General features: G+C 37.4%; 1 protein-coding gene across 2 annotated transcripts in view; it reads right to left on the bottom strand.

Annotated features, from left to right (window-relative positions):
• LOC113175707 (diacylglycerol kinase eta) overlaps positions 1-26,239 on the bottom strand; it is a 184,159-nt gene that overhangs the window by 78,870 nt on the left and 79,050 nt on the right. For both annotated transcript variants that reach the window (XM_077795200.1, XM_077795201.1), the window contains exons 3-4: positions 24,515-24,625; positions 22,396-22,476 (exon numbers count right to left, since the gene is read on the bottom strand). In XM_077795200.1, coding sequence (XP_077651326.1) covers positions 22,396-22,476; positions 24,515-24,625 — 192 coding nt within the window. The remainder of the gene's footprint in view (positions 1-22,395; positions 22,477-24,514; positions 24,626-26,239) is intronic.

The raw sequence follows: 26,239 nt of genomic DNA, 5'->3' as shown, positions 1-26,239 counted from the left end.
GCATTTTCTTCTGTTTTAAATGACCCTCTTTGGATAAAACTTATTAGCAGTTGGTCACTTCTCTTCCTGAATAAATAGTTAATGCAAAGAGCAATGCCTCCCTCATTACTTAGGAGCCAAATGGATGTGTTATTGCTTCAAAATGTTTTTCTAGGACAGCTCATCAAATGCAGCAGAGAGGTACCATTAAATCATAATATACTCCTGGCTCCAAAGGCCAGCACATTCCAGAAATCTCAGTTTCACTGACTTGCTGATGTTACCTAAATAAATATTGTGTTGAGCAATTTATTTATTCTTTTCTATGTGATTTATCTATTAAGGATTCCTCTTTCATTTGTATGATTCCAAAAACCCCAAGAAATATTAGATGTTATTCTCTATCCTTCATTCTCCCATTTTTGTTGCATTCATGATGACTTTTAAACACTTTTAATGTAAAGGCATTAAAGATAGATAAAATCGACCATCATTAGTGTCTTTACTGAGAATTCAACAAAGAACAAAATCAAAGTATGAAATAGCAAGCTTATTTTTATTTGTACGAATAATACTTGATCATGAATGCAATAAAAGTGGGAGAATGAAGGATAGAGAATAGCATCTAATATTTCTTGAGGTTTTTGGAATCATACAAATGCCTCAATTCTAAATTACAGAAAAACAATATACCATAGTTACACATGTACCTTATCCACTAATGAAGTTAAATGCATACATTAGCAATTTCTCCTAATAAAAACTTGTTTTAAAATTAACAATAGTGAGAAAGTAAAGATCATTAGCATATTTTCAATCAAAAGTTAAATTTATCCGAGGCTAAAAGAAATGGTAGTTATTTTGATGTATGGACCTTGTGATTAGTCATGATTAAAATTTTACTGATTGTTAAGTCTGTAAGAAAAAAATCCTTCATAAGTCAATGCAAAGATGCCTGGCTTTGTAAGTGCAGTGTCCAAAACACCTCTGGCTATCTGAACACAAGCCTAGCTCATCTAGAGAAACTTATGCATTTCCCAAATCGGCCTTTTGCCTCCTAAGCCATCCCTGAGTAGGACTTTGGTGCTGAGTCCCCTCCTCATGACCTTTGTAGGAAAGAATCTGACAGTCACAGTTGCTGACTGACAGACCATACCCAACTGAACTCTGGCCATAACCAACTGAACTCCATTACACTACAGCAGTCTCCCATTCAAATTCTTATTAGGAAACAATTTGGGAAAGAGCAAATTCTGAAAATTCCTTGGTCCTTACTCTGAAAATATATCTGAAAAAATCTGCCTCTTTATTATGACATGAGTTGGGTGGAGAGATGAAAAGCTCAGATGAGTTTCTACACCAATATTGGGGGAGGGGTAGCTGATTCCCCAGGGAAAAATGGAACCTGTTGGAAGCCAAGTCCAGAAGTTTCTGCAGCTAGAGGATTTGTTACCTCTTGAAGGATCTGAAGCTTACCTATGGTAAATTCCCTAGTGCCTGTCCATATCTGAACCCTCCTCTTACCTTCTTTTCCTATCATTCCAACATCCCCAAATCACTTTTTTCAGGCACCTCTGAACTTACTTCAATAGTTAATTTTTTTTCTCAAACTATGTGCATGCATGCATGCACACACACCCCTCATTTCCTGGAATAAGCATTATTCAGACAAATAAGGGTCACCAACCACACAGCTCTGGGTCTTTGTTAATTGCACCTGAAATCTATTCATGCATCCCAGCATTTACTAAGCATCCGCTGAATGCCAGAGCTAGGGGAAAACTATACTGGCTTTGCCTTAAGAATCTATAAGGGAGACAAGAAGCAGACCAAGAATTTACTTGTCTGAAAAACTTCCATATAAGACTCCGGTACAAAGAAGGGACATCCAACTCAGTTTCCTAATTCTAATGTTCAGGCTCCACATACCATGGACTCTGAGAACCCAGCCACAAATACTGTTTTTTTTTTTTTTTTAACTACAGATGATTCCAAAGTGTAGCCAAGTTCGAGACCCAGTGTCAAATGATAATTTATTGCTACTCAATGTTAGAATTCAAAAAATAAAATGTTTCTAAAGAGAAGTCAATTTGAGAGAATTATTAGTCTAATAACAAAAGCAGAGTGATTCAGTGCCTAACTCTAGAGTCAAACTGACCTAGACCAAATCCCACCCTCATCCTTTGGTACCTACGCGACTGTGGACACATTTCCTAGGCTCTCTGAGCCTCACTCTCTCCTCTGCTAAGGGGGGACAGAGCAATAATTCACAGCACTGTGAACAGTGTTACTCCATAAGCCAGATAAAGCAGTTAGTACAGTATGAAAGCTCGGTCAAAGCTTAGCCAGTATTAGCATCACAATTTTTCTTAGCTGTGACAGAAACTGCATATACATTCATACATTTCTTCTTTCATATATATACTTCTTGTGTAAGTTGTGATCCAAGATGAAAGCATAATGAGCTGAAGTAAAAAATGGAGACAATTTGCCAACAAACAGATACTGACCAGTAAACTGTGAACAGAGGGATAATGATAATGACCACCTGACCTCCTTCTTAAAAGATATTAAAAAATATCAACCAACAAATTAGGAAAAACAAATGACTCTCCCTAACTGGAAAGTTTCAGAGTCCCTGTACAGCTCTGAAAGAATTCAGTGTGCCATTTCTAGTAAGCACGGTGCCTGAACTCTTCAAGATAGGTGGCTGTTTGTTTTAACTCCGGTATTTTTGGTTGTGCAATGAAGGAAATTCTATAACTTTCTCTGGTTATTTTAAATGCCAAACAAGTTTTTCTATCAAGAGATTCTTATTTCTAACCTAAAGTTCTTTCTAACAAACCAATCATTTCTGCCTCACTGCAGGACTCCCTGCGTCTTTAGTAAAAAGTCCTGAACTGTCCTCACTGAAATAAAAATTCATATGTAGTAAGAAGCCCTTATGGGAAAGTAGGATAAACAGGAAATATAATTGTGCTCTAGCAATTTGTATTACCTATGTTTATTAAAATTTAGGGCTCTAATTTGACTTTTATTATAAAAAGTATAAGTAGGAGCCTTTTTCATACTAACTTTGCTATTCCTGAAGTTGCCAACCGCTCAGTCTTAATCTACCTCTCCCATCTTTCCTTATAAAATCTATAGCCAACTCTTTAATTATGTATGTTGCTTTCTTCTCATTCTTTTTTTTTTATGGAGTGAAATAATTCACTTTGACAACTTAAATGTGCCAAGCTGCAATGTAATCATGCATCTTAAGTGACTATTTGGGGAGCAGAGATACTCCCATACTTCAAAGAGTTAGCCGGGAACCTCTCCCACCCAAGAGCACAGATCTGCAACTGCACAAGCGCACCCAAATCAAAACACACCCAACGAAGCTCCAAACTGGACTTGCAAAACCCAAATCTTGGTTTTGGGGGAGGTGAGGATAATGTTGGATGTATTTTGGCAAAGTTACTAAGGGGATTCTGATGCACACTCCTGTTTATCAACCATAAAGGGTAGTGTAAGTGTTTAACTACATTGTATATATAACGGAAGTATAATGTCACAACAAATGCATTTCTGGCACCATGACCAAAGAAAACACCACAGATACTTTCAACAGACAGTATAATTTAAATGAATAGAAAAAACAATTTTTTTTTTTTACTAAGAAGAGACTTTATCATGCTGTTGTAATACCATACATGTTCATTTTATAGATGCAAACTCTGTGGAATCTGCACTGAGTGCTCAAGAAGAAAGAAAGTGATAATTCCATGGAGCCCTGGAATGCAAATTTTACAATGACTAAGATGAGACAAAATAACCCATGTAATAAAATAATGATAAAACTGAAGTCATCCAGTAATTCACATACATACAAGGACTTCATTATTAATCTGAGCTGAAACTTACAAAGAAATTCTACTATGCAGACAGAATGCCAGGCAAACAGAATCCTAAATGGTATGGTCTGGTAGCTGGACTAATGTTTTCCCCATTCCTTTTACAAGATCTAAAAGTCTTCTGAAATGACTACATAGAATGTTTAGATTTGTACATAAACACACATACCCACCTTCCACTGAGAGTCAACGATGATTGTTAAAAGTCGCTCTATGCTTTGGTTTTTGGCTGCCCATCCTTTTCACTGTTCAGCTACTTTGGCTGAATGACAACTTATTGACCTCAGGGGGTAACTATGCATGTCAACTAGGAGAATCCAAACTTCAAAATGCCTGTCTAGGGACTCAAACTAATAAGGGAGGCAGTTGTCAGGAATATAAGGACAGTACACCAATGTTCTTGCCTATCTGTCTAGGATAAGCTATGCATTTGCTGAATGTAATATTTACTTCAAAATCAAATACAAATCAAGTACAAATCAAGTGTTACCTATATAAGTTGGCATAAATCATTGAGAATATGAACTTCTCGCTCATTTGTGACAGGTTCTACAAAAGGAGTGCAAATATTAAAAAATATTTTCTGATGGAAAATTTGTTAAGTACATAACACAATTTTTTCTGAGAAATCAGTGAATGACAGAGAAGGAAAAGACCTCTGGACAATAGGAGAACATCTCTGCCAAGAGAATGTCTTTCTCCTTTTCTGCAGGAATACCTGACCACTAACTTAAGGCAAAAAGGCAATGCTCATTGATCCTTCCATTATCTCTATAAATTAAGAATGAGTTAATTTCATTACAACATATTGATGAGAAAAAAAAAACATAAACACTAAGTGACCTGTCCACAGTTTGTTAATACATTTCTTAAATGATAAGTTAACAAAAACGTAAATAGCATTGTTACAGGAAAGAAAAAAAAAATCATCCCTTCCCTGTAGTACACTGAGCTGCAAAACTGCACTCAATTCAGTCAACCTTTCTCTTTCCCAGCCCACATGTACCTAAGCAGTATTTGAGAAGAAAGGTGGAAAGAGAAAGAGTCAAAGCCTGGCCACTGTATTTTTTTTAGGAATGCCTACTAAAGAATAAGGGGGGAAGTGCAGTGATGTGAAAGATTTACTATCAAACACTGCAGATAAAATAGGGAAAAGAGAAAACAGGTAAAGCCAGTGTGACAAAATTTAGATAATACCAAGATCTGGACAATGGGACTGTGGGGTCTATTACAGAGTTATCCTGAGTTTGTATATGTTTTAAATTTGTCCTAATTTTTTAAAAAAGGACCTACACATTTGAACCCATATTTTTTTTTTCTTTTTAACTTTCTGGGGTGCTGAGAATCAAACCCAAGGCCTCATGCATGCCAGAAAAGCACTCTACCACTGAGCCACATACCCAGCCTTTGACCTGCACATTTGAGAACCCTACCCAAAGCTCTTCAAGGGACCAAGCAGGTGAGAGGCCTAGGTGTCCTAGTTTCCTTCTGCACAAGGACCAGAGAAGGGTTCAGCTCTTGGCACTGAACTCAGGTGGTTGAACACATCCACCAGGACCCAAGTCTCTGACCTCCCATCTCCCTCTCCCACATCCAACTGAAATTAAATAATGCAATTTCCTTGCTCCAGTGGCCCATAATATCCACAGAAGTTAATGGATTTCTGATTGAGATGGGGTGGGATGGGCTGAGCTCAAGAGCTATCAGGTCTTACTTCCATCATTCTTGAGCCTCAAGCTTAAGATGAGGTCAGTTTAATTCCATACTCACAAAATTTGCTTCTGCACGAAGGGATCATATCTTCATCACAATGTCATTTTCCACATTAATCTCACCCCTTTCTACACCCAAATGTTGGATTTTTTTTCATTGCCTTAAAATATATAATATAAATTTTTCTGTTGCCTGTTTCCATGAAAAAAAGAACTACAGATCTCAGTGCTTTCTACCAATATTCTCCCCACATATACAGTATTTCCACCAGACCTCAAATACTAAAAGGAAAATTTTTTCTTTAATTAAAAAAAAAATTCAAATATACTATAAAATTAAAATTTTCTTGAAAAACATTTAATAAAATAGTGCACTTTAGTAAAATGAAGACATGTAAGATGGCGGAATCCAAAACTTTTCAAAGTAGCAATTGAATTTAATATGATTTATGTCTCTAAAAGAAAACAGTCTATTTCACATCTTTCTGGGACTACCATGACTTTAAGGTTATGTTTCAGAGTCACAATCCTAACTGTTGCTTCCCAGAAGCCTCTGGTTCACCATAAAATCAAAAGTATAAAGAGTAAAACTGTGGAGGTGAAGACAGTCTCTCTGGAGGGCATGCTCTGTGTACTGGCCTCCCTGGGAAGGAGGCCTGGCAAGGGCCTCAGAAAATCAACCAAGAATACCATTAAGTGAGGCACTGGGTTTGATCCTCAGCACCACATTAAAAAATACATTAAATAAAGGCATACTGTCCATCTACAACTATAAAAAAAACCCTAATTCGGGTCAAAAATCAGTATTAAAAATCTCTTAGAATTCAAACAAATTGTAGTTATTAATGTTTAGTCAATCCCTATTGTATTAGTTTCTTATGGTTGCTATAACAAATAGCACCATCTTCATGTTTTAGAATGAATGTACTCAAGCAGTGATGGAGGTCAGAAGTTGAAAGTTAACTTGTTGAGAGAGCTGGGTTCCTTCTGGAGACTCCAAGGAAAGTCCATTTCCTTGCCTTTTTGTTTCCAGAGGCTGCTTGTATTCGTTGGCTCACAGCCACCTTATTACAACACTGTAGTCTCTTGCTTCCATAGCCACATCTTCTCTGACACTGACTCCTTTTATCTCCCTCTTACAAGGAGCCCAGTGATTACACTGGGTCCACACAAATAATCTCATTTCAAGATCACATGATCATAACCACAATATTCCTTTAGCAAGGTAAGGTTTCCTTCACAGGTTCCAGGGATTAGAATGTGAACAGCTTTGGAGGTCCCTACCACACTCCTCAAATAAACATAATTATAAATTTTGATACAATAATGAATTGTTAAATCAGAGATACCTGAAATCTATTTTCTTACTATAATCATAATCTTAGCTAATAGCTAGGGATACAAACAACTTTTCATGGAAGAAACTAATAATTAAATCATTTAAACATAGACCACTTAGGGAATTCTGATGTTGACAAATAAAAGGATTACTTCTGTAGCATCCTACATTTTCAAAGTGCTTTGCTGTCAGTAAGGACCCACCTATTATCTCATTTTAATCTTCCACATAACTGGCCTATATGAGAGGTAAAAAGAAATTTGATCTTTTTTTTTTAATCGTAAACTTTGTAAGTAGCAGATCCAGAGTATATAGTCAGATTTTCTAGCTGAAGATCACAACCTCTTTATCCTGTTAGAATAGACAAGTAGGGTCTATGCCTGAAGTTCCATCATATAGACCACAGAACACTGCCTACAGTACATTTTGCTATAATCTGATATATGTAGATATATGTAAGAAGTTGAATGTTATCAAAACAATCATTTCAGTAGAAATGAACAGATTAAAAAGTTTCCAATTGCAATAACAACATTATTTTTCCTGTGAAAATTTTCAGAACACTTAAGCTATAATATATCTATATAAAAAATAGCTATAACTATGTCTTATTTTTAAAAATATACCTGGTTCACCAAAATTGGTTAAAAAAAGATACTAAAAATTACTTAACCTTCTAGAACAGGTAAAATCAATTAATATTTAGATTGCTAATATATAGTAAGCATATTCTACAACTATCAAAAGAAAATAAAAGAATTCAAACTGATACACAAATCAACTGTAAATTGTATGTAGTTTGCTTGGTGTTTGCAAACTTGCAAGCTTTCTTTGAGTTAAACACCCAGGTGGTAGAAAAACAGAATTTACTGGTTTCCCTAATAACCTTACCTAAGAAGAGGAGAGTCCATTTATTCTCTATCACAAAATGTTATTCTTAACTTTATAGCACTTTTCTCCAATTACATATTAACATCTGATTATTGTCTGACTCTGTCCACTTTGTGTCTGTTTCGTGAGTCCATTCTAAAAGCCAAACACAATTCTGGAATAAAAGTATATTAATGTTTCCAGTGACAGGCAAAGATGGTGGGTTAGATACGAGATTCTAAAGAACATACTGAAGGTGACCATTTATGATAGATTAAAACTTACTCTCTCCACTTGGATCCATCCTCTCATCCATTAGAACATAAAAGCATACATACTTTCTGCTAAGCAGTGTTGCAGCCCATGGTACAGAGAGGTGAAATACCCAGTCCTTTCACTGAAAGAGCTCAGAGTACAAGAGGAAATATAGGTACATAAACCTCATTTCTGGGCAGTAAGTTCCTATCACCTTCAATCACTTGGTACATTTTATAGTTTGTGACATCCTTCAAGATGTGAACTTTGTCTATATTCTCAGTACTCTGGGTGCCAAGAGCACACAGTGAACGTGCGACTAACCCAGACTAAAGGGTCAGGGGGTACATTGTAGGGGAAGATGAGATTCATGGAAGGACAAAGAGCAAGTATGATTTCAAACCAAAACTGAGGGGAAGGAGAAGGCATGGTTACTGCAAACTGAGAGACACACAATTGCATGGAAGAGAGGTTTAGAGGCAAGAGCTGGGTATCACAGAAAGTGCAATGTGACAACCACAGATTGAAAATGGAAAATAAAGCTATAGGGGAAATCATGAAAGACCTTTTAACTATGCCAAGGGGTATGGATTGACAGGACTCTTTGAGAAAGAGTTAAGAACCAGATATCTGGCAGAGCATCAGTATAGACAGCCTGAGGGAAGACCTGGTAGGAAACTCTTACTGAACTACAGGAATGCATGAGAGGACATGAAATGAGGTGTGGAGAGGCCACTGTGCATGGGGGCACTCAGTCCATAAGGATCTGAGCAGAAGACAGAGATGAAAAGGAATGAATAGCTTCTTAGGAGGCAGATTCATGGGAACTGGTTGTGAGGAATTTAGATAACACCAGCATGCACCTTTGGAATTATAGTCATGTTAGAAGTTCAAATTCTATGAGCTACCACTTACGGAGTATTAGCAGACAGGGTATATAATCTCAGTTTACCCATACAACTTTTAAAAGTAGTAATCTTATTTTTCCTCAGAGGACCTTAAAGCTCAGAAATGTTTGTGACTTGTCCAAGGTCACAAAGCACAGTAGGATTTGAGATTAAATTTTTCCTGCCTTCCTAGCCATCAACTAGAGAAAATAATGTCAAAGAATTTCTGATATCATCCTGGAAGGGCAGGCAGAAAAGACTCACTTAATTTTCCTTAAAAATAATAACTGGGTCCACTGCACAGTTATATCTCGATTCCATCCCAACTTGTGTATTCTTTAAAGGTAAGAGAGAGAGGGGCTGCAATGGTACGAATAAATAATAAAAATAATAATACTAACAATAATTTCATTTACTAACATGCATAGGTCTCAGGCACCCTCAATGAACAAAATATTTATAAGCTGTATAACCATACATTGCATCAGATTTGGAAGTTTTACATTGTATACAAGAAATGGAGAAGTTTTTTAAAATTAATTATAATAGCAAAAATCACAATGAGTTCAGAAATTATTTATGTAGGCTGTCACATACACTCCCACTGTAAATTAGAGGTATTAGTTAATGGACACATTAAAAGTTCTACCATTCATTTAATATTTCCAGGCAGTACCCGAGATTGCAACAATGCATTAGCCTCATTCCCTTGGCACAAGTGTGTTGGTTTATGACCGCAAATGCCTTTGTACAGGACACATATGTAATGAGAAACTTCAAAATAAAATATCTTGTTTTATATTGGTCTCTACAAAACTAAAATATTGCCAAAACCTAAATTTTCCACTATTCCATCGTCAAACATCAGGAGCAGAGAAAATACTTGAATATACCAAAAACTTAGAGCCAAGAAAACACCACAAAAGTACTTTAAGCCATTTTTTAATAGTGAAAGCACCCCTCCCAGTTGCCTGCTAGCTATCCTCAGATTTTACCATCACTTTGCATTCCCAAGGTCCAGAAATGAAGTCTTGCCGTGCAGTATGTTTTATTCCCATTTTTCTACCCTGAATTAAAGGCACCGTTTGTATAACCCCCCTCCCAAACCCATTACATTAGCTTCCTCTGCTCTTTCTCCCCTCCCTTTGGCCACAGTTTCCTGGTCTTTCTGCAGAAGGCCCCACATCCATTCCTTCCTTCCCTCTCATTGCACACAATCTCACCCCTTCCTTATTATGGTTTCCTGGGACACTGTGGCACTATCCAAAACGGTCTTCATGCCAAATCTGTCATTCTTGTCAAATGCATCTAATAGGAAGGTGCCAGAAAGGGTTCCCATGGAGCATTTCAAAAATCTCTGAATAGGTAATTCATATTTGTGATATGAAATTCAAAATATATTTAGAGTTAAATGTATGTCTCCCCCTTAAACCTGCCCCCAGGTACCAACTTCCCTTCCTGAAGGCAAATTATCAGCTTCTTTATTTTATCTCTCCAGAGATAGTCTACTTATGTATAATAACTATGTGCTTTCTTGGTTTAAAGACACAGAAATGTGTGTGCATACAGAGTAACATTTTATAAATTCAACTGCTCCACATACGAATTTCCCACTAAATAAAACTTGAAGTCAAGTATATATTGTCCCACTTAGAACTGAATCATCTTTTTTCATGCCTGCATAGTATTACATTGGGTGATATATTTCATAATTCAGTCCAATTCAGCTGCAATTTGCACATTTGGGTTGTTCTGAATCATTTGCTATTATAATGTATACACAATACCCTTTTACATATGTCTTTGCACATACAAACAGAACATTTCAATATGCCCAACCCCATCTCCAGATCATGAGTGTAGTGAAGGCTCTGCTGAAGACTTGAAAATCTCTCTTTAAAAACTTATTCTGTGAAGTGGATAATTTGTTTACATTGTGTTAAGAGATTTTTTTTCTATAATGGTTTCGAAGATAGTAACATCAGTCCTTGCTGATGGGGATGCTTCTACCCATCCCCATAAGCCACTTATTCTCTAAAAACATATTTGTTAATATGAACACTTCATCTGGACAAACAAAACAAAACCACAATTCTTTCAGGGGCTCCAAAGGAAGAAGCTGCTTTGACCTGACAGCTTTTCTCACACCGTAGGCCCAATAAACAGAGAAGATCTAGTAGTTTTGTTGAACAACTGGGAAAAATTATTAATTTTTATTTATTGGTAAGATTCCAGGAAAAAAAAAGGAATTAAAAAGGCCTAACATTTGTGCAGAAACCAGACCACAGAGGCCAAAACCTCAGCCCATTATTCCTATAAACATGAGACCTACAATACATAGAATGCTTTTGACTCTTCCTGCTAAATATTAGTGGCAGGCCTATGTGACTTCTGGTTACTCATTCAGTAGTACCTACTGTCAGACCTTCGTACCAAATAGTACTATGCTAGATTATCATACAGCATTAATAGAATGTGTAAAAGGGTCCCATCAGCAAAGGCAAGAATCCCTACCACCCAGACTATGTCACTGGGCAGTGCCTAGGGTCTGGACCAATGCAGGCCATCACTCAGTCTTGCTGGAAGGGGTCATCAAGTCCTGATGTCAAGGGTCAGTGTCATACCTTCTACTCACTACTCTCTTTAACCTCTGCATTGAGTTCCATACCAGTATGGGCAGCTTTCCAGATGCTTCTGAGAACGAGAGCTGGTTGACCCTCCTCTCCAACCCTGAGCTAACATAACCTGAGGTCCAGAACTGTCCAAAAGCCTTCAGATCTGCTGCCAGCAGGTCTCAACCTGTGTAAACAGCAAGACTACAAAGAAAATATATACAAATAAAAATATCCAACTGGATAATACTCAACTTACCTGCTGTCAATAAAAAGATCATGCTTCTGACTTCACTCATGTGCTGCAGACTACACTATAATTTGTTTTCTATAAGTACAAACCTAAATTTACCTTCATATATTGAGATTTGATCTAGGCCAAGTTTAAACTGGGTTCAGAGACTACAAAAATGTGTAAGACAGAAACTATTAAAATAAAAGCCTCTTTTTGCCAACAATTAACTTAATAACTTTCTCATCAGGAAATTAAATTCTTACCTGACATCAAGGAAGACTACTGAGGAAGACTAAAATTGTTACATCCTTCTTGCTCCATAAAGATGATTAGCCTAATGACCATGAAAATCAATACTCTACAATAAGCGAGGAGCCTAATCCTTGCTAGCTGTCGCACTGTTCAACAAAAACTTTCTTCTTGCTTGTAGGTAATGAGGATTCACCAGGATTGGCCAGACTACAACCCAACCTATTAAAAATGGTAGGCCCTCCCTTATCTGTTTACTGTGATTGTATTCTTAATCACAGGAGCCTGAAAATTCTAATATGCCACTCATTCTCATGGAAAGAACACAGAGCTTAAAATATTAACTATGTTCCTTTACATAAGTTTACACAAATTAAGCTCTCTGAACATCACCTCCTTCATCTGTTGAATGAAAGGAAAGATACTTCATTGGTTTATTGAGATAATGAAATAAGATATAAAATGTACTCATTACTCCTCATTATAGGCTATAACAAAGGATTTAGGAACAAATGAAGACTCATTTTTTTTTCATCTAAATTTCAAGTACATCTTAATTCTTTAAAACCTTATAGAATAGTAGGCTTTCCTTGGTACTATTTTAATATTTATTAATACTCAAAGCTAACCTAAAATTATTTTAATGTCTTTTTTAAAGATGTTGATGCTTTTACATTGCCCAATAAAGCCAAAATCTGAGAGGTATAACAATGCATTCTCATTTTTAGAGTATCTCATATGGGAGGCAAGGCCCATATGAGAGTCACCGATGAGAACACGGTATGAGGGACTCAGAGGCCCTTTCCTGGGAACACATAACTTAGGCCTCATCAGGTCATTTAAGACTCTACCAGGCTCAGATTGCTCACAAAACAGAAGGTTGCAAACATCTTTGGGATTTTTCTGGAGAATTTAAGCACTGTCATTTTCTAATATTTCTAATTTCTTAACAGAGCACCAAAGATTCTGGCTTCTTAGAAGATTTGAAACTTCAAAATTCTTACGAAACAACACCATCATAGCTAAATGCAGAATTCCAAGATAATAAACCCATTCTAAGCTTGTTCAGATGGTCGTTGGGATTAGATACTCTTTAGCTAATATTCATATAGTGTTTTATTTTAAATTTTTTTTTATTATTGCCAGTAGTTCACTTTCCCATATTAAGTCCCTATTCCAGGTACTTATGTAAGACAAAATTTTATCTTTTATAGAGTCTGAAGCTTCAGTCTATACCACAAATGGTTATCAGAAATCAGGGTCACTCTAAATGAATGTGGAACTAAAAAGCCTTCACTAAAACTTCAACCATATAAAGACCACAATGAAGTTCAAATAAATCCAGTAGGACTTCTTCAAGCGGTGCATGGTGCATCAGTGGATGAATCAGCCTGGCAATAAGTGAATAAAATTTCATTGTACTCTGCACAACTTAGAAGCCTGTGCTTGGCAGGATGGTTGGTGGGACTGGGGCTGCTGGTTCAAAATTTAAGACATGTTGGCCAGTTTTTCACATAGAATCTCTCAGGGACGAAATGGAAGTTCAATGCCACATAGCTATAAGTACTGCAGGATCATGTTGAGAGTGACAGCACCAGCTCAGAAATGTCCATTTGGCACCTGTAAAAAGCCTTATACGTTGAATCTATGCAGGAAATACAATTTATAACTTGTTCCAAGACCAGTAGGCTGTGTGGCATGTGGCTGTTCATGTGGGAGTTGTAATATGCAGATGCACTAGAAAAGTCAATTCTCCAAGATACAAGGCTAACACTGGATCAGCTTTTCATCTGGACAGCAGTTCTCCATTGGCCGTGCACAAGGGGCTTAAGGCTAAAAGTCTTGCAGGTAATCAACTCACCTCATCCAGGCCAGGGATAAGAAGTTTTGTCTGGTTGCCATATTTTGGTCTCGGAAATACTGGCAAGGAGCATGTTTGTGAAGAACAGACAAAGAGGTCCCAAGGAGTAAGTGTTTAGGGTTTTAGTCCTCAGTAGACTGGGCCTCAGGTTTAGGAGACTATATAATTGCCTCTCTTTCCTATGGCATGAGCCCCTGTAATGTCAGTTTCCAGTACCAGTTGGGAGGTGATTCCTTGTCTTTTGTATCCGAGGATACTTTATGGACAGGGCCATGTTCCCAAAGGCAGGCACCATCTCCTTCTAAATTTATTTTCATTCAAGTTAAATCTTTTTTTTAGAACTTGCTGCTCAACTGCCAGTTCTTTTTAATCACCACTGAATATTCAGAATCTAACACAATGTCTGAGACATACAGTAAATTCCCAATACATCATTTCTAAACAAATGAGTTCTAAGAAAAGTCCTGGAAGTAGTGGAGGATGGGGTGGGAAATGCACCAGCCTGTGAAGATAGGAAAAGTTCTGGAGGCAGCATGTTGAAGGTTCCTGATCAGGAGCACCATGTTCTTCCTTAGTCATAGACCTTTAGTGAGACCAGGCACAGCACAAGGGAAAAGTAATGCCAAGCAAAGCAAATTACAGTGATACCCTGCCCGGACCTCCAGTGACACAGCTCTTTAGCCCCCTCTGCCAACTTTTTCATAGTGTATATTCAGATCTGTCAGACCCTTTGATGAAGCTGATCTATATTCTGAGATTCATTACCATGATCTGACTTTTGCAAACAAGCCCAAGATTCCAAGAGCCCCAAAGTTGGCATAATTCTCAAGGCATGCTCATTGGGTCTTGCCTTACTTTACAGAAAGCCCATTTGGAAGATTTATGTTAGACAACCAGAGAGGTGGAGAATTCAGGAAATTACTGCCAAGATTTATGGATGGTTTCTAGTGAAGATGGAGACAAGGGCACTGTTCTTCCACCTACAACTTATCTTCACCCCAAAACTTCAGTCTAGCTAAAAAAGGACCAATGATTTCTTAATGCCCTGGGACTAAATGAAAAGACACATATGAGAAGCCCACAAAGAAAATGACAAGACATGTCATTTTTAAAAGTCCCTAATGTCTAAGATACAGAAATAGGAATATAAATTTCAAGTTAAATTCATAAATTATCAGCTTTCATAGTAGAAAGCCATCTGCATTGTATATAAATCAATTTTAAAAGGCAAAACAACAAGCATTTAAAATGCATCATATGGTATCATTTTAGGGTGTTATAAAATATTATAAGCAACATAGAGATAAAAATATGAGGTTTACTGCTACCAGGCATCTAATAAATATATAAGTAAAGGTGATACCACAGCAATGATCAATGAGAGGCAAGAATTGTGCTTTTTAAAGTCTTGTTGGCATAAAAATAGTCTGTGACATTATACAAAGACTTCAGGAGTCTATTATGTAAAACCAATATCAAGGGAAAAGATTAGAAAACGGTGCTCTGGACTAAAACATGAAATGATACTGTTTGGTCCAAAGAAAAACTAGAGTTTACAAATATCACTCATTCATTCAACAAGAACTCCTTTCATTTATTCATCAAATCACAATTGGCTTTCTTCTGTGTTCCAAACACTGTGTTAGCCTTGGGGATCTGGTGAAGATACAGTCTTTGGATCTACAAGGAAATTTCAGTCTTCACCAATTCTTCTCACCATTCCCTCATACAAACCCCATGTCAAGATTCTCTGACAGATCATGAAGAATGGTTATTTATCTCTTGCTAAGTAGTTTAGTGGGACAGCCTGTGTAAAGGGTCTGGAATACTGCCCGGCAATCTCTAAACCTACTCCTCCTTGCCTACCCCAACAAACACCAAAAGCCTTCAATTTGGTATTAATTGTGCACAGCTATTAGCCATCCAACCTTGAGGAATTCATCTCAGCACTTTTGAACTTGAGCCTGCTCTCAGAGCTCTCCCATGAAGTCCCTTTCAGCTGACAGAGAAGAAGATGACTGGAGATTTCTAATAATGGGCAGGGTCATTACCTCACAAGGGGCCTGTTCTATCAGATGGTGTAAGTTAGAAAGTTCTTTATGTTGAGCTGAAATTGTCCCTCTCGTGAATTTAACCACAGGTCTTAGTACTGCATGTGGCAGTAACACAAAACCAATCTACTGCTTCTCATACAAGGCAATTCCCCGAATATTAAAAAGATACTTGTCACATTTTCCCAAATCTTTAAAATAAAAAGTGTCCTATAATGCCAATGGATCCCATAATTCCCAGACCTTTTTATAATATTGGTTACCTTCCTCTGTGAGCTCTTTAGCCAATATTCTTCTATAAGATACAGTGCCAAGAATATAATATAATATTATAGATTTGTGGTCAGACCAGCGAGTGCTTTTGATACATCTGATAATGCAGTTTAAGATTATCATTGTTTTGAAGCAGAAAAGACAAAGAAACCAGGAAAAAACAATTCATGCAATATTATCAGAACCACATTTATCTAAAGCTTCAGAATAAAGAGGCAGGGTAGCAAAGTGGTCAAGAGTAAGGATTGAGGGCACATGACCTAGATGGGTCAGATTTCAGTTATTCCATATATTAGCTGTTAGCCTCTCTGTTTCTATTGTTATGGTTTAGGTATTAAGTGTCCCTCAAAAACTCATGGGTGAGATAATGCAAGAACATTCATAGGTGAAATGATTGGGTTATAAAAGCCTTTACCCAATCAGTGAACTAATCCCCTAATGGTATTAACTGAGCAGTAACCGAAGGCAGGTAGAGTGTGGCTGGAGCAGGTGGGCACGGGAGGCGTGGCTTTGAGGTATATATTTTGTATCTGAGTGGAGTCTATGCTTCCTGGTGTGATGTCTTGAGCTGGTACCATCTGCCACACTCTTCCACCATGATGTTCTGTCTGACCTTGAGCCCCAAATGGAGATAGCTGTCTATTGATTGAGACCCCTGAAACTGCAAGCCCCCAAAGAAACTTTCCTCCTCTAAAATTGTTCTTGTCAGGTCTCTTGGTCACAGCAGCAAAAACATCTATCAAATGGAAATTATAGTAGTTCTTACTTTATAGGACTGATAATAAAGCATTAGATTAATTATCAGGTATAAAGCAGTTAGAACAGGAACATGGTAGTTCCAACAAATATTACCAAATAAGATAGGCAACTTGTTATTCTAAGTAATTATTTATTTGGGTGACAAATACCTTTTGAGTGATGTGCAGTGACAAATAATATGAAAAGAAAATAACTTTTAGTTACTTCCTTTGAAACTACATATTGAGCTATTAATGGATAAAAGCAAACTGACACTTTCTTGGGTTCAAAGGATTCGATGTCCCTCTTCAGAGAGATGAACTGAACTATGTCAACTGAGAGGAAACTAAAAGGAAAAATAGAATAAACAGAAGTAACCATTAAAGAAACAAATTCTTAAGAACATTTTCTTCAGTTCCATTAATACCCAGACTTTTCACTTAAATGATACTATGAATGCATAATTTCTGGCATGTTATGTGCGGGAAGAGTATGTTCTCTTTGCTTTTTGGCTTTTTAAAACCTCCCAGGAAGAATCATAATCAAATGCTAATCAATTTTCATTATATCTGTTGGGGCAAGTGACCCCTGAACTGAAATGGCTCTTGGTTCCAGTGCTCCTTTAGATTTAAAAATAAGAACTCCCACATACTGCCTGCATGTTACTGCACATCCCACAGAGTGCAGATGTGCAGTAACTGTGAGATTTCACATATATACCCCTGCAGCCTGCATACTGAAAATACTAAGGATGGTTAAATAAATGAAATAAATGACCTATGATTCTTTCTTAGTTAAACAAACACACAAAATACACATGCTACTTTCTCTGCAAACTTCCATAAGAAGTTTTAACAATGCTAATACAATACTTCCTTTAAAATGACTCTTTTGTTTAAAGTTTAGTTTAATCTCCACTAAAAGTTAAGGGGAAAAAAATTAAGGAAAACAGCTATTTGAACAGCAGTTTTCAAAGTTGAACATATAGCCTGTGGTGCCATTCAAATCATTGAAAAGCTCTTCTTTAACAAAAAAAACGTTTACCTAATAAGGTACAGTTATTTCACTCATTACTGAAAGATTGTTTTTCCCAATAATACTTTTTAAATAAGAGATGAACATGGAAATAGATCTTAACTGTGACTCTGAAAGACAGGCAAGATGAAATGTTTTCTCAAAAGGAAGTTCATCCAGGTTGCCTAGGTTGGTTCCACAATTTAGCTATTGTGAATCGTGCTGCTATAAACATTGATTGGCTGTGTCCCTGCTGTTTTTAAGTCATTTGGGTATAGACCAAGGAGATGAATGGATTTTTAAAAATGTGGTATATATATATATATATATATATATATATATATATATATATATACACACACACACACACACACACACACACACACACACACAATGAAATATTACTCAGCAATAAAAGAGAATAGAATCATGGCATTTGCAGGTAAATGGATAGAGCTAGAGCAGATAGTGCTAAGTGAAGTTAGCCAATCCCAAAATCTGATATAAGGAGGCTCACTCATAGTGGGGTAGGGAGGGGGAGCATGGGAGGAATAGACAAACTCTAGATAGGGCAGAGGGGTTGGGGGGGAAGAGAGGGGAAATGGGTTAGAAATGTTGGTGGAATGAGATGGACATCATTATCCAAAGTACATGTATGAAGACAGGAATGGTGTGAAGATACTTTGTATATAACCAGAGATATGAAAAATTGTGCTCTATATGTGTAATATGAATTGAAATGCATTCTGCTGTCATATATAACAAATTAGAATAAAAGAATTTTTAAAAAAGAAAGTTCATCCACACATTCCTTCAAAATTTCCAAACTTTTAGAATTTGGCAACATGGTGCCACTTGTGAAGGAAATAGAAGGATGACACAATCATAGTAGTATAACTTACTCCATACTACTATGTTTGTAGTAGTTTATTATAGTCATAGAAAACTAATACAATACCCAAGGTGATTTAGACAACTGAAAAACAAGACAATTATTAACTTGAGTTGGGAAAGGGAGACTATGGAAAAAAGGAAAAATAAGTCATACTGTATACAGATTTTAAACCATGCCCACAAATCCTGTGACACTACTGTCTTGTTGTCTAAGTCCCTTCCACTCGCAGTGGGACCAGCCTCAGCGATTTTCTCATACCAATCAAAAACAGTAGATAATTCTGAGCAGCTACTGGGTTAGGCCAATTGCTACCCTGCTCCCTGGAACCCATTTTATAGAGTTCAGCAATGGATTTTCAGGCAAAACATAAATTGTCTATTTTCTACTTACTATTTATAGATTTTCCACATCCTACTATCCTCATCAGTATATCATCCTGAGGGACTTCAAACAGAAGAGGGACAGCTATAAAGAAGCAGGATTTGGCCATCTCTGGATTCTTCAGACATGACACTATCACGCCTCAACATTAACCTCTGACCTACAATAGCTAAAATAACAGCACCATAATCTAGAAAGGCAGGATATTTAAATATTTAAAGACAGGGAAGACAGTCAATTATCAGTTGAGAACATGCCTTTTTCTCCATTTTACACCCTTGAATGTTTTATCAGATCCATTTGCTGTAAAAACCCTAAGCAATCTGCAAAAAGTATTAGTCCCTACATTTCTAGGAGGGCAAACTTCAGAAATAACATTTGGCTGAATGAAGACACTTCTTGAAAATATTTCAACAAAACAAGTCTTCCCAAGCCTAAAAAAAAGAACTCTCAACTTACTAATTAAAATCAACAATATTTATGAATAAGGTCTAGCAGAGCTTGTAATAAAAATACATGCTTAGCTAAGCAGAAAGCACAATATGTAGATTCTATAAGAAACATATAACAGGAGAGACCACACATAGTTGGAGGACAAGAAAGAGCTGTATGTAGAAAAAAATCTGAAAACCTCCCCAAACCCAGCTTCTTCAGTTCCTTTTGCCTTTAATCCAAGCCCTAGACCTTGTCTTCACCTAAAATTATTCCATTCCTCAAATTTGAAACCCTCTTTCAGATTAACTCTGGTTCCCTGTTAAGGGGAACCCTTATCCCCCGCCTCCACAAGTCTCTATAGAGGACAGAACTACTGTTTCTTCCCCAGGGGAAACAAGTGGCTGATCTAGACGGTAGGACTGCGAGGTTCTTTCCCCCACCCTCCCATTCCTTCACGGGGAGGAAGGAGGAATGAGCCACATTTCCACCTTAGGCCTCCAACAATTTTTGAGAAGCCCTGTACTCAATAGGAACTGGAAACAACAAAGTTGTTTCTGACTACCTTGTATTTTATTCTCCAAAGCTGAGAATGCAGAGGGGGGAAAGATGGATGAATTACTCATTCCCCCAAACACCCAGCAATCCCTTTCTCTTTCTATCCAAAATGACCTATAAACCACCAACTTGGATCAATTCCATTGTTCTCTAATGTCATTTAAAGAATATTTAATAAGCATAGGGATTAGGAACATTACAAAAAGTGTTCTTTAATCTTTGCAGGACTCTCTTGACTACCTAGTAATCTCTGTCCATTTTCAATGCTCCGTAGAAGCCATTCCAAACTTTCCTGAACTCTCACAGCAAATACCCTTAGTCTTCAATTTCACTGAGAACAGAGTAGTATTTGGGATTGATGCACAAGAGCCTCCAGCCTCCACAAGCCTTTGTGCCCTGTTCAGTGCTAGCTCTTAACCTGTGCTCTGAGGCCTGCGCCCTTCCCCTTACTTGGTGACTTTGCTCCATCAATTAATTAGTCTCTCTCTGTCCTGAGTCTTTGACACTTGGTTCCACCAGTTTTTTCCTCTCTTCAAAACCCACTTTAAAAACAAAGCAAGAGAACAACAAAACCACAACTCTCTTCTACCCTAGACATTCTTCTAGCTGTACCTGTCATCCTTTTAACAGCCAAGCTTTAGGAAAAATGCTAGCTCTGTCTGCCTTTTTACTTTGCATTCCTAGAGTAGCCAAGTGGGCGCTACCCCTCCACCAAAGCAACTCATGTCAACAAGGCAAATGAGTTCACAAATTCAACCACCACTTTTCAGTTCTTTGACTTGACCCTCTACAACTTCCATCTTGAAACGGTCCCCCTTTGGGTTTTTATAACATCACTCCTTCCCAGCTCTCCTTTACTTAAGAAAGCTCTCAGTCTCCACTGCTCAGATCTTACATTTTAACATTTTCCCAGGATTCTATTCTGGGCTTTCCTCTTCTTAAACTAAACTCTCCCTGGGGAAGGGGGAGAGGGAGAGGAATATTTACACAATGAATTATCCCTCATGCCCATAAATCAATAAGACTAAATCTGAATTTGTTTGCTTCCTCCCTCACCCCTCCCTCTACCCACGCTCACCTCCATCCCTCACCTCTCTCTCTACAGAGCCCTCTGTATTTGTTTATCTGGCTGTCCCCCCTGCCTTGGTATGCCCAGAGGATGGACACAGCCCACTAGTGTCAGCAGTGGTAGTGGCTTCTCGGAGTGGGGATTGGGAGTGTGACAGAAGCAAAGCATCTTAGGGGAGCTAAGGAATGTGCAGTTATAAATGGGACCCCACATGAGCTTTGCTGAACTGTGAAGATCTGAAGGGAAATTATAGACAGACGCATATACATACATTTCTGAATTTCTTGTGTTTAGCATTAGTGCCTGGCACACAGTAGCCACTCAATTTATATTTTGTGAATTAAAGAAGTAAAAGAAGAATGGGACACCTGAAATAAGTCTGAAGAACTGATAGGATTTCAACAGCTGCAGAAGGAGGAGGAATCATTCAAGTCAGGGGAAAAGGAAAAGCTCAGGCAGAAATGCCCCAGGGGTGGGACGCATAAGGACCAATAATGTCAGGAACTCTGTGAGGCTGCGGCAGGATATTACAGGGCTTTACCTCTGAGATGGGGTTGTACTATACGTGCATTGGGGAACAAGTTCGGTTTTTTTAAAAAGAAATCATTTGTGATCGGAAAAGAAGAAACTGGAACAGAAGACACCTCTTAAACAGCTCTTGAATGAATGAACTAAGTAAGAAGAAATGAAGGCCTGAACTGTGGCAACTTCCTGAACAACAGCAACAGGAGTAAAAACGGGGAGAAGGAGAAAATATTATTTTTAAAATTGTTGATGAGTAAGAAAGTTTTTACATATTCAAATGACAATGGAATTAATCGAAGTATTGATTTTAAGTACAAATTAAAACAAAACCATTTAAACCCAAGTTTATTGGGCTAATTGATCATGAATAATACTGAGTATTAGAATGTACAATGAAACTTGGTATTAGAATTTACAATGTACTTATCAGATTTTCTTGTTTTAATAAGAACCCCAACACACATAAGTTGACACACTGTTGATAACTGAACTGGGCATCTGTATAAACTCAGGAAAGACCATTTTACACCCTTTGCATAGGGAGTTAATAGAATATATCCATACCGTGAAGCTGTTGTTAGCATTTTTTGTGCTTGCTTCAGCTACACTGGCATCTGAGAGGTCAACTTCGTCAAATATCAGCGACTATTAATGAAAAAAGAAGACAAACATATTAAGTAAGACTTAGCCTCATGCTCTTCCCTACATTTTTACTATCAGGTCATGACTATGAAAGCTATGTCAAGAATAAGGATCAGAAAATGAAGAAAAAATTAAGTGAGTGATATCTTGCAATTTCTTCTAAGGATGGATGAGTGAAACCATAAAGTATAACTGAGCCATAAATCCTAAACTGAAAAGAACTTTAGAGAACCCCCAGGACAATCTTCCAATGCAAATTCTCTGGACTCCCTGAAAGCACAATAGCTACCACTTATAGGGAACCTATGGAGTTTCCTGTGCACGCACACACAGACATACGCTCACAAGCTTGTAACAACACTGCCAGGCAGCAAAGGCCAAATCATTGCTCCCAGGTCTGCTAAGTGAGAATTGAGAACTAATCTTGGCTTGAGGTCATGGTGATTTACTGAACATTCTCAATCTTATTTTCCTCATTTATAATGTGTGTCCAATATGATAGTGAATGTGCTCTGTAAGAAGATGTGTTTCTTTTACACTCTTAAACACCATTTTAACCAGTATTAAGTGGCAAAAGCTCCATAGAAAAGAGCAATGAACCGATTCAAAATGAGTTAGTCACTGTTCACGCTCATTCTGTTGTTCAGAATGAATAAGGATGCAAGGATGGCATAACAGTGCACATCTATTAATTGGGGAGAAAAAGTACCCCCCAATCCTTTTTGTGGTGTTGGGGACTAAACCCAGGGCCTCATGCATCTAGGCAAAGCCCTCTGCCACTGAGCTACACATACATGCAGCCCTAAGGGTCGCTCTTCTCTGATAGCTTCCACTCCCCATCCCCAATTTCCACAGGGTTATACTACTCTGCTCCCATTCAACCATTCTAACTCTAAAATGCTCACTGACTGGCAGACATTTACAATCTAGCACAGGAGATGAAACAGACAAAACCAATTATAATGTAAGAGACATTGTTAAAAGTGGAAGAGAAAAGATACAATAAAATTGGGTTCTCCAGGAAAAAAAAAATTGAATGAATGATGGGATAAGGCCTATTTGAGGGAGACAATAAAGAAAACAGAGGGTTTCATCAAGGGGAGAAAGGGGAGAATCATTCTGTAGACAGAAAACATAGGCCCAAAGGTTGAAGGCTGTCAAGGAGTGCCTCTAGAGACAAACAGGAAGTCAGGATAGAGCCAGGTCAGGGACGACCTTGAATATCCTGACTTTAAAAATAAGATTATTTTATTTGGTTAGTCCTACATAAGTATTTGTTTATTACTTCTACTATAGCTGCATAAGCTAAGTATTGGGTTTGTGTGTTTTTATCTCTTGGTATATAACTTTTTCAGGAACATGTATTTTTTTTTTAAATGGGATTATCCAACTGGCACAGTAGCAAAAAATCTTAATGTTTATTTTTTAAATAATAGTAAAATTTCAGTTTTAATGGGGACATTTTACTACAAATTTTTCTTCCAAGAATGCATTATTATTTAACTCAACTATTACATAAAATTTATGTTGTCTTGATTTTATTTCAATATGATTTTCATTTTTCTTGCTACAATACTAGAGTAATTATTTTGTGCCAAGTATCATATATGCACTTGATTTGCATTATCACCATTAAGCCTGTTCTCAACAATGAGAAGCAACTGTTAACAACTCTATTCATGGGAAGAAAAAGGTTTAAAAGTAAAAAGTAAAAGAAAAGGAGAGAAATCAACAATTTGAGTTTATTATAGCTAATAAGTTATATTTAATATTTTACTTTAATTGGAAGGAAGGAATGGAAGGGCAAGGACAGATTAACTACACTACAACTTTCCTATAAGATGATTCTCGGCATAGGTATAGGGCTGACTGAAATTGACCTCTTTGGGATGATGTTCAAGATGGATCACATTTTTACCAACAGCATACAAAAGTAAGCTCAAGCTACCATGAGGCTACAAGACAAAAACAGCTTATACAATCAAATTTTTAAATCCATCCACAATCTCAATTCCTTAAAACTAGTATTCAGTTGAATTACCTTTGAGTCCTTTGCATAATAAAGTGTCCGGCCTCGAAGTTTGAAGTAACGCTTTTTCCATCTTTGGAAAGAACTGGTTTGCTTCAATAGCTGTCCTTCTTTGATACTGGTCTGGGTGGAAAGAGAAGCACAATGGCACAATTAAAATGAAAACTAAAACCAAATGCAATTCTGAATCAATGATGCAAAATCATTAACATTTTGAATAATATTTTTCATGTTTTGAATAATATTTTTCATGTCTTACAAATTACAGGAGAATGTTTCTCTCATCACAGTTGAATCAAGGGAGCATGTAAGCAAAGTCCCAAAGAGCAATAATGAATTCAACATGGTTCTCTTCCCTCAAAGAATTCACAAACAGTAATGAAAGACACAGGCACACAAACTAACATTTGTAATATAGTGTGATACACATGCTGTCTAGTATATAGTAAGTATGGTAGAGGTGCAGTATATATAATGATTAGGAATGCACATGGGCTCTGGAGCCAAAAAACTTGTGTTTAATTCCTATCATCAAAGGTAGCTGGATCTTGTTAGGCAACTTACTAAACTTTTCCATGTTTATATTTACTCATCGATAAAATAGGGATGTCAGCAGGACATACCTTACAAGGTTGGTGCAGGAAATAAATAACTAACATGTAACGACTTAGTCCATGACATGTCTTAAGTGTTCATTAAATATTAGTTATCACAACAAATGAGCATACAAGTACTATGCATGGTGGCCCAGAGAGGAGAGCATCAGCTAACCTCAGAGGGAGTCAAAGAGATCCTCCCAGAGAAAGGCTCCACCGTGCATCTTGAAAGAGTGTGTCAATAAAAATGGGAAAGGGAAGGGCATTTTAGATGTGTGCAAAAGTAAAAAGCTTAAAACAGCCTGGACATTGGTGATTCTTTAAGGAACTCCCTGTTAGAAATGCAGCCAAGTGTCTGCAGGGGGGAACAGCAGGACATACTGCTCAAAGAGGTAGGCAGGGCTCTGTGACTAGGCAGGATCCTGCTAAGTGTTTTTAAAAATGTCAGTTCTCTGCATTGTCACCAATGAAATATGTGGAATTTCCCTGACCTCATCTAGTCCCACCCTTTCTCAATCCTCTCCATCTAAAATGGCCACTTTGAAATGGGCATGCATGCTCTTCCTTAGGCCTGGGCACTAGGCCCTCTCTCCTCCTGTTCTGCTCTTCCCTCCTCTTCCTTCCCTGGCTAATTTCTTCACCTCCTTCTAGTCTGGACCTTCTCATTAAGACCCACCTCAGTGACCGCTTGTTTAATGCTGCAATTGCTCTTGTGCTCCATATCTCCCCATCCTGATCTTATTATCCACCCCCACAAAGTACTTTCCATCTTCTGAAGTATAATGTAATTTACTCATTTATTATGTTTATTGTGCTACCCCTATTAGAATATAAAGTCCCTGAGTTTATTACATCTAATAAAGTTAAATTTAATGTTTCATTTTAATTGGAAGAAAAGGAGAAAGGGAGGAAGGAAGAAAGCAAAGTACACTAGAGCCTTCCTGTAAGAGTGTCCTTAAGGGATGTGTCACAAGACTAGCTCAAACATACCCCATTTGGTTGGGGTCCAAGATGGCTCAGATTCATAGTGAATTCAATAAAAGAATAATAATGCTATAGTGAGCCTCCAAGACCAAAACAGCTGATAGAAACAAAGTTTTAAATCATCCCAATGGATCGAGCACTGATGTACCTCAAGTGC

The sequence above is a fragment of the Urocitellus parryii genome, chromosome 2 (assembly GCF_045843805.1).
Source record: "Urocitellus parryii isolate mUroPar1 chromosome 2, mUroPar1.hap1, whole genome shotgun sequence".
Taxonomy (NCBI): domain Eukaryota; kingdom Metazoa; phylum Chordata; class Mammalia; order Rodentia; family Sciuridae; genus Urocitellus; species Urocitellus parryii.
The sequence above is the reverse complement of the archived record's forward strand: the minus strand, read 5'-3'. Positions and strand labels throughout refer to the sequence as shown.